The sequence below is a fragment of the Punica granatum genome, chromosome 8 (genome assembly GCF_007655135.1).
Source record: "Punica granatum isolate Tunisia-2019 chromosome 8, ASM765513v2, whole genome shotgun sequence".
In the NCBI taxonomy this organism is placed as follows: Eukaryota; Viridiplantae; Streptophyta; class Magnoliopsida; order Myrtales; family Lythraceae; genus Punica; species Punica granatum.
In genome coordinates this window covers 10,083,554-10,096,540 of record NC_045134.1, presented here as the reverse complement: position 1 = coordinate 10,096,540, position 12,987 = coordinate 10,083,554, and the positions used below count along the sequence as shown (strand labels likewise).

The window sequence follows — 12,987 nt, the reverse complement described above, 5'->3', positions numbered from 1 at the left end:
CACATAGGCAAAAATTGACGGAAGTTATAACGGAGGTCATTTTTGAGACATTTTAGAAAATTTATGGTTTTTTTTTGTTACAAAACAAAATTTATGACAAAACTGAGACTTTTTACAAAATTTGGGTTTTTTTTTTGTAATTTGCCCTTCTAATTATAAGGTAAGACAATATATTATTTTTGGTTTTTTAATCCTTTCGGTATTCTTATAATTATTGAGAATATAATTCAACCTTATATTCACACTGAAATCCCAGTGTAACACACTGAAATAACTCCTAATTTGTACTAATCAATGAAAAGATGGGTTTATGAAATGAATTATCACTTGTTCCTATTTTTCTTATTCCGATGCTTAACTGATTGTATTATTGCACTTTATTTATTTGTACTAGAATTACGACTAATCAATAATTAAAAGGAGAATTGGCGACCTATGTATCAACAAATTATTTAATTGTCCAATATCTGACATCCCAAACTATGGAATGGTTATGAAATGAGAAAACCACTTTAATAACTATTCTTTCTTGATCAGAGGTTTGCTATTTATACAGACGTAATGACAAGAAATATACCTTTTTCTAAAAGAAACGTACATTTCCAAAATATGGATTGAAATATGGAAAGACAAAAAGTAATTTTGTGATCATGTACTACCGGATAAATATGTTGTCTGAATATTGGTATGAAAAAGAAAAGTTTTGGTAACATGAAGCATTTGAAAGAAATGGACGTTCAATGAGGTAATACTCTCGCTCTCAATATGAAATTAAGAGAATATTCATGATTTTAGATGTCATATATGGACTTTCTAATCCTCTTTATATCCCCTTCTAGTATTCCTTATTATTAGGCTTATGGGTTTTCTTTTATATGTATATATAAATATTTGAACTCATCTATACTTAATTACAATTATTGAGGGACCCCTCTCCCTCCTTCCCCACCCCCCCTCAAGACTTTAACGTATAATATTTCTTATATATTGGGATCGTGTATCAAAGTATTGACAAGTTCTATGCCAGAAAATTAGTATTAAAAGTCGTCAAATGAATGCATCAAGTGGAACAACGTTTTAGGGGAACCACGCGCATGAGGTCACGTTATGATGATGCATAGAACAGACGAAAAATCCAAATCCGTGTATCAATCTAGATGAAATGCAAATATTATCTTTTTATAAACATTGCATTATTGGTTTGTTTTTAAATTTATCCAATTATTTTCGGTATGATATTTTTTTCGGTGGATTAAATTTATCCAATTTTCTTTTACAATGATTGAGGGAGAAGGAAATTGACAAAGTTAACCTTCCGCGTAGAGGCCGTGTACACCTATACTAAATCTCCCCCACATTTATCGCATAAGGAAATGGATTGGGTGTTCGTTCATTGACTCTGCGCTAGCTCTCCCCTAATTATTTTGTCGAGTGCTGCCATTCAATTCTTTATTCAGCATTGTCAATTTTCATTTTTTTAAAATTATATAGGAGAGGTTGATCTATCTAATACAAAAATAAATTAAATAAAGATATATGATTTTAAATAAGAATTAAATTTAAGATCTCTTGATTTTCAATCAGCAACTTTGTCCCTCGCTCGTCTTTTACTTTTTTTTTCTTTTGTCATTTTCTTCTTCAAACGGACACTTAGATGAGTTTGAGATCCAATCTCATATAAACCATTTTATTTTCTTTTAGTTTTTCGATGTGGGATTAACTTTTTCTAAATTGACTTTATATTCCCAACACCCGCCCTCACGTGGTACCGTGTGGTCTTTCTCATGATTTGCCTACATGGGCCACGTGAACCTTAATCATCCCGCCCTCAACAACTTACCTCAAGCCGGTCTTTCATCTCTTCCGGACTCGGGCCTTAACTACCTCGAGGTGGGCTACTTCTTCCACACTCGGACGAGGGGGATCAACTACTACGAGTCGGCTTCTACTTCCGGTCTCAAACTTCACCGGCATGGTGTGAACTCTTGCGCATACGCGTCCCCATGATCATTACCATGGGCTCTGATACCATCTTAAATTTTCATTTGGGCTTATACGGGTTTGGACTCAACTTTCAACTTAAAAGCTTGATAAATTGTGATATCCAATCCCATATAAACCATTCTATTTTCTTTTAGTTTTTCGATGTGGGATTAACTTTTTCCAAATTGACTTTATATTCCCAACAGTTTTATCCAATATTGGTATTGTCCCTTTTTTTTTCCCTAAATATCAAATAGAAAAATGTCCCTTTGTTGTTTTCTTCTTTTCCTTTGGCGTCTTTTTCATTCTTTATTCTTCTCCAAATAAAAAGTTTTATGATCCCTTATTTCGCAAAAGCTCAACTTTACCATTGTGCAAGATGGATCTGAACAACAACAACAACAACAACAATTAATGAGCATCTTGGGCCTGTAAGGAGATAGCGGAATGGGAAGTAAAGAGTAGGGGTGTGCACGGATACCAGGTATACCCGGAACCGGTCAGAACCTACCGGTTAAGGTAGGGTCTGGGTAGCTCGTATTGAAAATAGGGTAGGATCTGGGTATCAAAATGACGAACTGGTGAAATCCGGTTTCGGTTCCTACTTATAGAGTACTCAGAACCGAAACCGAAACCAGTTATAATTACTATAATAAAAAAAAAGAAAAAAAGAGGTAAAGTTCGCCTCATTGCCTCAGTCTCAGGCTCTTAGCTCAGGAGTCGGGATTGGGAAGACAGACCTAAATCGCCTTCCGTCTCAGTGCCTTCGACTCCGATTCTCCAATCCAGCTCGTCTCCGTCACTCACCTCTCGTCTTCGACTCTCCAGTCCAGCTCTTGTCCGTCGCTTGCCTCTCCGTCTTGAACTCTTCTTCCTGCTCTCTTTCTCGGTGACTCCTCTCCGCCGCTCTCATCTCCAACTGCTCCACTCCGACTCCTCTCCGTCGCTCTCGTTGGCGACTCTCCTTCAAGCTCTCTTTGCCGGTGAGATTCTCTTGTGGACTCTTCTGCTCACCAAATTTGTATAAATCGCTCTGTAACCTCTGCTAGTCTGTACTGTTGGTAACCTAAATCAGCTTTGTACTCTACTATAGGTCTGTCGCTCCTCTCCGTTGCTCGCCTCTCATCTCCGACTCTCCTTGAAGCTCTTTCCCGGTGAGATTCTGCCTCCTCTGTCGTCTCCAACTCTCTTGTGATGTTAGATAGGATACTGCCATTAAAACAAATCTGTTGAGTTGGTATGTTAGATAGGATGCCGGTGATGTTAGATACTAGATAGCAAACCAATGGTTTCGCTTGCTTTGGTTTCTCCATTACCCTTTCTCATTTCAAGGTTTCCTCGCTTGGCCTGTCGCCCTTTCTCATTTCAAGTGACTTCCCTGGAAAATTGAAGTCTTCAGACATCAAATAACAACAACAGTGGGAGCTGCAAAACCATGCTGTGATTGATGGGGTAGAATTGAAAATTTGAGCCTCCTCCTCATTTAAGTGTGCCTATTCTTGCTGGCTTTACTGAAGATGGATCTGTTTTATGCTATGTAGCTCTTTTTAAGACTTCAGAGCACAAAGTGGGGAACTCTACTTGCAAGCTGCAGGGATGTAACAATATGAAAACAATTGAGAATAACTAAAACTGACATTCTTTTTACACCTTTTGATAGGAAATCAGCTGCCCAAAATCCCTTCACATTCAATGAAGGGATTTCTATATGATCGGTACCCATTCATATTGATATACATTCTAATAAAATTTATTCACCTTGGTTATTGACATTCAATAGTTTTCTAGATCAGCTTCATTACTTAGAAATTTAATAATCTTATTGAATTTCAGCCTTTAGGCACAAATCTGTTGAGCTGGTATGTTAGATAGGATACCGGTGATGTTAGATACCAGATAGGACACTGGATAGCAAACCAATTTGTAATATTGGTATTGTCACTAGTAAACTTCCTCTCGACGTACAGTTCTTTCTTTATGTTTTCTAGAATAGTTAATTAAGCCGGTTGAATTATTAATGACATTTTTTTTTATAAATCCAGCCATTGTTATGGATGACCTCTTGTAAAACTTTGCATAAGCAGCAAAAATTTCTCATGTATTTCCTTCAGCATTGACCCGATGGTTTTTCTTTTCGTTTTTTTCTTTTCTCATTTTTCTTTTTCAAATGAGTCGAGTTTCATCCTGTTTTAATTATGTTAGTGGTCTTATACGTCCATGGCACGTGAAACATTTTGTGATCAAGTTTAATACATACTATTGAAATGCTAAAAATAATATAATTTAAATTTCATAAAAAATGTATAGATAGGAGATAAATAATTCTTTTGTTAGTTAATTAAAGTGCACCAAATAATAAAACATTAAATTATAGAATTACTTATTTTTCTTTGGCAGAATTAAATTAGCCCACGAAATCTCGACTTTTATACATATAATTGATTGCTCACAGTGCCAAAACTATGAAAACAATTTGTTATACATGAAAATTTATATATACCAAATAGAATGGTTGACACTTTGTATTCGGAGACGTGAGTAATACTTTTCTTAAGGTGGCAATTGGCCCAACTACGAGAAGTTTGCTGCAGGATTAACTGATGTATATCACCTCTAAACAACACGAACACTAAAATTTTGAAGCGATAAGGACCAAAAATTTTTGTTGATACTTCTCAAAGAACTATTTCAGGAGAGAATTTAAGTATGGTCTTTGATAAGTCTCATGAAAACCTCCAAGCTACCCATAATATGAGTCTCATGAAAAATTTTTCCTTTATTTTTTTATATTCCAATCCTGAGTACCATGGGCCTAATACAAAAATAAAATAAAGAGAAATAAAGGGACTTACATAAGTCCCACCGGTGAATCGAACTTAGTACCGCCAATTAATTCTGAGTCGATATCTAGTGCAACTAAAGTAAGACCCTTTCCACCAAGAGTGTGATTTTAAACATGTGGACATAAAAGACAGCGTACTACTTAATCTTTTTCTGCTCTAATTTCTTTGTGTATCTAACTCAAAACCGTTATCTCCTGCTCTCGGAAACGAAGCCAATGCCATCTCTTCGTTTTAGTTGCTCCTACTCACTCCATGTCCCAGGCAATCAATACTCCTTTCATTTCCCCTTTGCACCTGAAAGCAAAGAGAGTTCTGATCACCGCGCGCTCGACTTCCTGTTTCTCCTTGCAATTCATATTCATCCACGATGGATGGCCCTTTTCACTACCAATCTCCACTCGCCATCTAACAGCTCCTCACCGCCAACGTTTATACTTAAAGAGTTCATTGCTCCCTCTCGGCCTATCCCGCTCAATCTGTCATATTGCTCTATATATGATTCCTTCTATCGTCATCTGCTAATCAAAATGTAACATATCCTTTACGTACAAATTTGTTGATGTTACATAAACAGTTGTCTTCAGTTACTTCAACTCTTCTTTTGTTGAAGTTAAGGTTCTGGTTCACATGTGGACTGCATCGAGGAAAAATGGTCAGGGCACATTTTGAGAGAGAGAGAGAGAGAGAGAATGAATGAATAAATAAGGACATGTTTTGAGAGTTAATTTAGGCTAAAGGGTTGCAATCACAAAGGTCGGGTGATGGTCGACAGGGATGGACCGAGGGGGAGTTGAGGGAGGCAGACCCTTCCCCTAAAATTTTGACGTTACAAGTTAAATTATATAATTTTGTTCAGCTCTTAATAAAATATTACTTATATTTGTCTTTTTAATTTGAAAATTTTACTTTCTTTTTTGGCCTCACAAGGACTGGAAAAGAGGCTAGTACTTAATAGAACGAGCAAAGGGGGACTACATCCGTTCCTGATGATCGGTGCCGTTGAACTGAACAATGAGGAACACAGTAAGACAACATTGGCCACCTTTAAATTGAACACATCAAGTCGCACGGACATGGCTGGATGCAGAGGACGCGAGGAGGAATAGAGCGTCTAAAGGTGGAAGAATGGGCATTCCTATGTAACCAAAAAAGAAAAAAGGGAAGTGACGTTTTTTGGCCGGATGAAAGGCTAGCTGGTTCACAGAAGTCATGAACAAGAGTTGAGTTAAACCAACAACCAGGCCTGCAATGGCTTCAATGGTTCTGAATTTTTCTATGAGCAAACAAATTAAATTATGGAATTTCATCAATAATTTGGGCCTGAATTATATGCACTTTTATTGTATGGGTCTGCTGGACAAACAGAAGAGCTAGACTAGCATGCGCAAATTTGGGCCTGCATCCAGGTCCAAATACTCGTAATTGAATAATTTGAGTCCAATATTGGAACTTTATAACTGCATGGTCCAATCAACAAATTATCAATCAATTTAATATATAAAATCCGAGCAGTGAAACGAGAATGTGTCGCGATTTACCTTTTTGAAATCCTCCGTGGTGGTTAATCGTCCTTTCAACTGCTCGGAAAATTTAACTCTTGATAGGAGATTCATGTATTTGTCTTTTCACATATATCTATATTTTATATGTATTTAGGATATCAGAAGAGCTCGATAAAATTTTCATTGGCAACTGTAGAGAACAATATCGTCTCGCATTAATATTTTAAAATTTAAAGTATACCCCCGCAACACGCGAACTATCAGCTAGCTAATACTTTATACCTTGATGTAATGGTGACATTGTATTGGACTTAAAAGGCCAACTAAATCCGTCCCTAGGCCGTCCCTAGTACACCAGCACCAATACGGCTAGCGTACTCATGGAATTATATCTCATAGCTTCTCAAAAACATTTGAATCCAAAATCTCAATAGATGAGTAAACTTTCGTTCTATTTGAGCTAATTAACCTCTTATTGAAATCTCATTCGCATTTTATAGTGTGAGACCTCCTCGTCGTGGACTCTATAGATTCAACCCTTAATTTGAGAGGTGCAAGCCCTCTAGGGGGCATGTGAATCAACTACATGCACCAATAGTACACCCAAATCCTCAACTTTGATGTTCTTTCAAGGATTCATGCAGTTGTTCCATTCAGATAACTGCCCAGTGAAATAAGTTCTCATTTATATATATTTTCGTCCAAAACCAAAACAAAAGGATAATTTTTTTTTTCCCCAGGAAAAAACAGATTTCGAATTACTCATTTATTTCATAAATTTGGCAATGCCTTAAATTAAAATTTCGTACTAACTATAAATTTCATTTTGGACCTCCGGTTAGCATATTTTTCTTCGTTCTTAGGACCTTTTCTATTGTATCACTTGTACAAACTTTTTGCCCAGACTTACTTGCCCAATGAGATTGTAAGATGTTACATGGGCCTTGGAGTGGGATTACGAATACGCCTCGATATAAACAGAAATTAATAAAAAGAATTTTTGCATATTCACTTTGTTTCCGCAGTATTGTGATCTTACAGAGCGATGGTAAGCATATATACACATGTATCTCTTCTTTTCGTTCTCTTTTTCTCTTAAATTTCAATATGCGTACATCATGAAGGACATAACTTTTAGTTTGGGCATGCACATCTTTTGTTCGAAAAAAGAATTCTGGAGGGGGGTAAATGCTTTCTATAATTCCCTCGAGTGAAGAATACATGTACATAAATATTATATATATGTTGACTACAAAAGCTTCCAACCTCTACCTCCGTTCATGTTGAACTTCTTCAATCTACCAAAAAACATGACGATTATGAGAATAATCTTCCCTTGGTCACTCCATCTGCCTGCAAACCCGAACCACTTCTCTGTGCATCCCGTCTCCGGCTTCAACTGCCGTTTGCAGCTGTACCCTGTCGTGAATCCAACGTTTCCATATGCACTGATAAGCACAATATGCAATTATAACAAGCATTAGGTAATAATCAAAATAAAGTGTCTGCATGAATTTCATGAAAAAGGATATTTATGGTCGTGAGTTAAGGACAATACACGCATGTGCTTGAATTTTCCTTTTCTGTTTTTTAATCCCGGATGGCATTAAAGGACATGCGTTCATTTCAGGGTACATAAAAGTTTGTCCAGAAGGTGGTGGACAGATGACATGTTACGAGGGAAATTGAGCCAAAACTACACATGACATGATACAAGGGGAACTGAACCCGCTACTCATATAATATTATTATTTTTATTAAAACGGAGGTTGACAATTTAATACAAAAATAACCATAATAAGATAAAATGAATAAAAAAATTTCACTAATGAGAATGAAATTCAGAATCTCATAGTTTCAAGTCGGCAACTTGTGCTACTTCATCAAATTAACTAAACTATAAGTATATTAACTATAGAGGAGTCACATATCAAAAAAGAAAAAAATTATGGAGGTATCTACCTAGTGTGCACCTTATTCAAATATTCTACATGAGAGTTATGCTTAGTTTCTCTATTGATAATACTGAACATGTCATTCATAATACATTTTACGGATACTTTTGAAGATACGATTTCGTAATCTGAGCTAATATTGCACCAAAATCAATGTTTAAGGATGGGGAAAATATTGTTCGTGATGAAAAAGAGACTATGGGCTGCTGATAATACTTCTGAATTACACACATGAACTTCTGAAAAACGTATTTGTTGGACCAGGTAGATATTATCACAACAACGTATTTGTAATTCACCCCAAAAAAAAGGGACGTATTTGTATGTGTGGACATATATATAGGATTAATTGCACCGATGGTCCAAAAAGTTTCTTGAATATTTCAGGTTGGTCCAAAATGTTTTTTGGTAACTTCTTGGTACAAAAAGTTTCAAAATCATTTCAATATAGTGCATTCTGTCAATTGTCCCCGGCGCTGTTAACATTTTACTGACGTGGCGCGTCCTATGTGTCACTTTTGTTATGTGGAACCAATCATAGTACACTAATTCATTTAAGATGATATAAAATTTGAAAATGTCCAATAAAAATATAAAAAATAATACAAAAATACAAAAAAAGTAAAAATTTAGAAAAATAAAAAATATTTAAAACTTTTTTAAAAAATTTAAAAAAAAGTAATTTTTTTAAAATATTTAAAATAATTTTAAAAACTTTTAAATAATTTTTAAAATAATTGTAAATTTTAAAACTTTTAAAAATAAATTTAAATTTAAAATTTAAATTTAAATTTAAATTTAATTTTATATTTAAATTTAATTTAAAATTTAAAATTTTAAGAACTTTTAAAATTTAATTTTTTTTATTTTTTTATTTTTAGTATTTTTCTGTATTTTTATATTTTATGTATTTTTATTGGACGTTTTTAGATTTTATGTTCTCTTAAATAACGTGGTGCACTATGATTGGTTTTAACAAAAGTGACACATAGGACGCACCACATCAACAAAATGTTAACGGCGTCAGGGGCATTGACGAAATGCACTACATTGAAACAGTTCTAAAACTTTTTGTATCAACAAGTTAAAAAAAAACATTTTGAACCAATCTGAAACATTCATCAAACTTTTTGGGCAATTAATCATATATATATATATATATATATATATATATACACACATCACATATATGTGTTTCAACGATTATATTTACGTGTGGGTCATCGATGTCCACAGGGTTTTGTGAATAAAGTGTGGTCACCTAGCTAAGATCGATTCCCATCAACAGAGAATCTGAAGTGGCCGTGCCAGCGCGTCATTGTTGTCACAATTGATGTCATACCAATAATTGATCTGAATCTTTATCATTTACGTCAAGACTCAATTACAGGAAGCAATTAACCAATTTGTACTCTCTATTGTTGGGATATGCCGTTCAAGATATTGATCGATGCAACGATTGAGGCCACAAGATTTTATGTGATAGTAACCTTCCTATAAGTACGTGCTTGGCTAGGCCGAGAGGGACCTCTGAAAGGGCAATTAAGTCCCAAAAAAAAATTAATTAATGCGTCAAATTATTGGATTCAGATTTATGTTAATTCATGAGATGCATCTCTCGATCAGGATTAAATTGCGGCATCTAGCTGCCTATTTTCATTAGAATCGTGCCTACTCAATTAATATGTTGGTGTCATGTGGAGATCGTGGCCCCTAAGACTAAGCGACAAAAGGAACTTATGCATTTACAATTTTAGCCAATTATCCTTTCATGTAGTGCATCCAGAAAACTCTCTTCATGAAGACCATATAGATATAATTAGTGTGTATGTATATATATATATATATATGAAAAAAATAACAAAAGCATTAATAAATTAAAAAGTTTATTGAGAAAAGTTGAAAGGACGGTACGCACCTTATCACTTCGACCACAATATTCAGCACACTAAAGTTGAGGGGATCTTCCTTCATCTTGTCCCTTTCCGTGATACATATCGTGATGATGAAGATGGCCACATAAGAGAGCTGTGACAATACGAGACTCTCTGTAATTTTTCCTTGTATTTTCAGTCTCTTTCCGGCCGTGGCATGTGAGCGTTCTCCGTCACCGTTTACGGGCAGGAATGATGTATATGGAGGAAGGTACCTATGATAAAAAAAGGAAAAAAAAGAAGAAGAAATAATCCGAACCATTTGGTTCGTGTTAGTAAGAAGACGAGATATATTATTGATTATTCAGTTGCTTGATTTAACAATAAATCGATTCTGACTGAATACAGTATGTACGTGCAGCAAGCCCATTTTTTAAAGCCCCGTAACCTGGAAATGCAGAAAAATGCTGGATTATTTTGTGACTATAAAATTAAGCAAAAATCAGGAATTTTGATTATATTATATATGGAGAAATTATGCATAGATAGTGAAATTATATATGTCATTTCCTGACCAGTGAATTAATAAACTAAATTTATAAGATAAAAAATTCTTATATTTTATAATACTAACCCTCACGCATACGCAAAGCGCGTGCCAAATTACTCTCTCATCTTTATGATTGTTTTTGGCTTGATGTTTTGAACCTTTTTGAAATTTGCTTATTTTAAAGTGGAGATGATAATGGAAGAAATATTTTTTTAAAATAAAGTATTTAAGTTTTAAATTAATTAATTATTTTTAGCATTAAACTTGAAAAGAGGAAAGGTTTTAGTAGTCTAATTATATAATAAAATTCAATTTTTGGCAAAAAGTCACGGTAAATGAAATTTTTCTTAAAAAAAGGATGCAAATTTTAGTCCATTTACATATTTTATTGTTTTGCTCTTCAACATGACGAATTGCCAACCGAAACAAAGAGCAGAAGAAGGGGATCAATGAACTTGACCTACTGTAACCAGAATTTCTTGAAACAATTTAATAAATAACTTTTTATGCATTTGTCCTTAGTAGCACCTAATAAAGCATATTAAAATCATGGAGCTATGGATTATTATTTCAATTATTGTTCTCCTCACATGATGAGATACTCCATTCTTGTTGCTTTTTCTGGAAGATTAAGAGTATGAAAGGATGAGAAAGACTAACATCATGAAGACGAACAAGACCAGCATGGCCGGAGCAATTGTCGAGAGATCGACGATGGTCTCACCGGTATGCCTTGAGTTTACACACTGGAACAGGATCCCGATGGCTTTCTCAGACGGGCCGAGTCCACCAAACGCTTTGGAGTTCCACTGCATTGCACTGAAGATGACAAACTGGATGCCGATGAGACCTAACACTGTCGCCACCAGGAGCCGAGAATGGAGGCTCGGCAGCAAGTGGAGGTACCCGATTTCCGACGTATTCCTCAGCAGGTACGACGTCTCGGCCTTGGTCCTGAACTTATGGATAACCCAAAGGCAGAACCCTAAGCAAGATGGGAATAGAGTGCTCCCTAAAAGGATCAGAGGGATGAGGATCAAGAGGAAGGCTGAGTTATTGCGGAAGACAATCATGTTCTCGTTTGTGGGGACAAAGCCACATCTTGCAAAGGTCGAGACCGTGATGAAGACGCAGAATGTCAGCATGTTTAGTCCCTTGTTCCTCAGGACATCCCTTGCAGTGGACACAAACCCAAGGTAGATTGAGACCATGGCCACTCCTAGGACTTGGACCACCACTAGGTAACCTAGGACCACCGCTCCCAAGAGTCCTATCGAGCGGTACCTCAAGTACTCGCAGTCGTAGGGGCCAAAGGACTGAGTTTTCTCAGTCAGGCCTAGCTCTACTCCGTCCAGGGCATCCCTGAGGTTCAAGGACCGGATGCTAAGGTCGCTCTCGACCGAAGCAACTTTGTCTTCTGTCTTCAGGAGCATCCTCATTCTGTACCTTCTGAGGTGGAGCCCGACCATGGAAGTGAAGACCTCGCCACCGGCAAACATTAGGAGTGTTATTACTATGAGCTGTGTATTCGAGAATACCTCCATCTCCACGGTAGACATGCTTGACACGGTGACCGTGGAGACCGAGGTGAAGAACAGGTCCAGACTCGTGGGACCGAACGAGCCGTGGGTTCTCGGCTTCAAACACTTGAGAACCAAGCAACCAAACGATGAAAGGGAGATGAAATAAAGGACTTGAAGGAGGAACAAATTGGTACGCAGGACGATGAATCGATGGAAACGGAAAAGGAAGAAGCGTATCGATTCGTACAGATAACGTAGGTTTGCCAGCATGAAGCCACAAAGGTGTTGCATTCTTCTGCAGAGATGTGAAGAGTTGATCATTTTTAATCAACAAATGTGACGAAGATCTACGAACTAAGGCTCTCTTTGTAATGAGAAATTTGTTGGGACGTGCCTTGAAAAGAAGGGCTATTTAAAGGAGAGGAAATTACATGCAGAGGGTATGCATGTTCACTTCATTTTACTTTTTTTTTTAAGTATATTATTCCTGAAATAATTGAAACGGGCATTATTTCGGGCGGGGGGGGGGGGGAGTGTGAATATGTATTTTTCAAGATGAAAAAAAGGGAGAGTGACGTCTTCATGAGTTCAAATATCAATTCTAGCCCTCAATATATATATATATATATATATATATATCTACCTATATATAGAGCAAAACTGCCTGCTACATTGATCCATTTTTGGGTATGCATCTCAATATCGGAAGTCCATAGGTTCCAACTAATCTTGTTCAAATTAGTTAAATGATTAGGGG

General features: G+C 36.1%; 1 protein-coding gene across 5 annotated transcripts in view; it reads right to left on the bottom strand.

The window, feature by feature from the left end:
- Positions 1-12,701, bottom strand: part of LOC116188436 (probable cation transporter HKT7) — a 34,036-nt gene extending 21,335 nt beyond the window's left edge. Inside the window, exons 1-4 of one of the 5 annotated variants that reach the window (XM_031517804.1) lie at positions 11,368-12,691; positions 10,564-10,605; positions 10,202-10,432; positions 7,386-7,747 (exon numbers count right to left, since the gene is read on the bottom strand). In XM_031517804.1, coding sequence (XP_031373664.1) covers positions 7,669-7,747; positions 10,202-10,432; positions 10,564-10,605; positions 11,368-12,551 — 1,536 coding nt within the window. In that variant the 5' untranslated portion in view covers positions 12,552-12,691 and the 3' untranslated portion in view covers positions 7,386-7,668. Of the gene's footprint in view, positions 1-7,385; positions 7,777-10,201; positions 10,433-10,563; positions 10,606-11,367 lie in introns of those variants that run through there. The other 4 variants (XM_031517800.1, XM_031517801.1, XM_031517803.1 and 1 more) reach the window with 4 other exon arrangements.
- Positions 12,702-12,987: the final 286 nt, after the last annotated feature.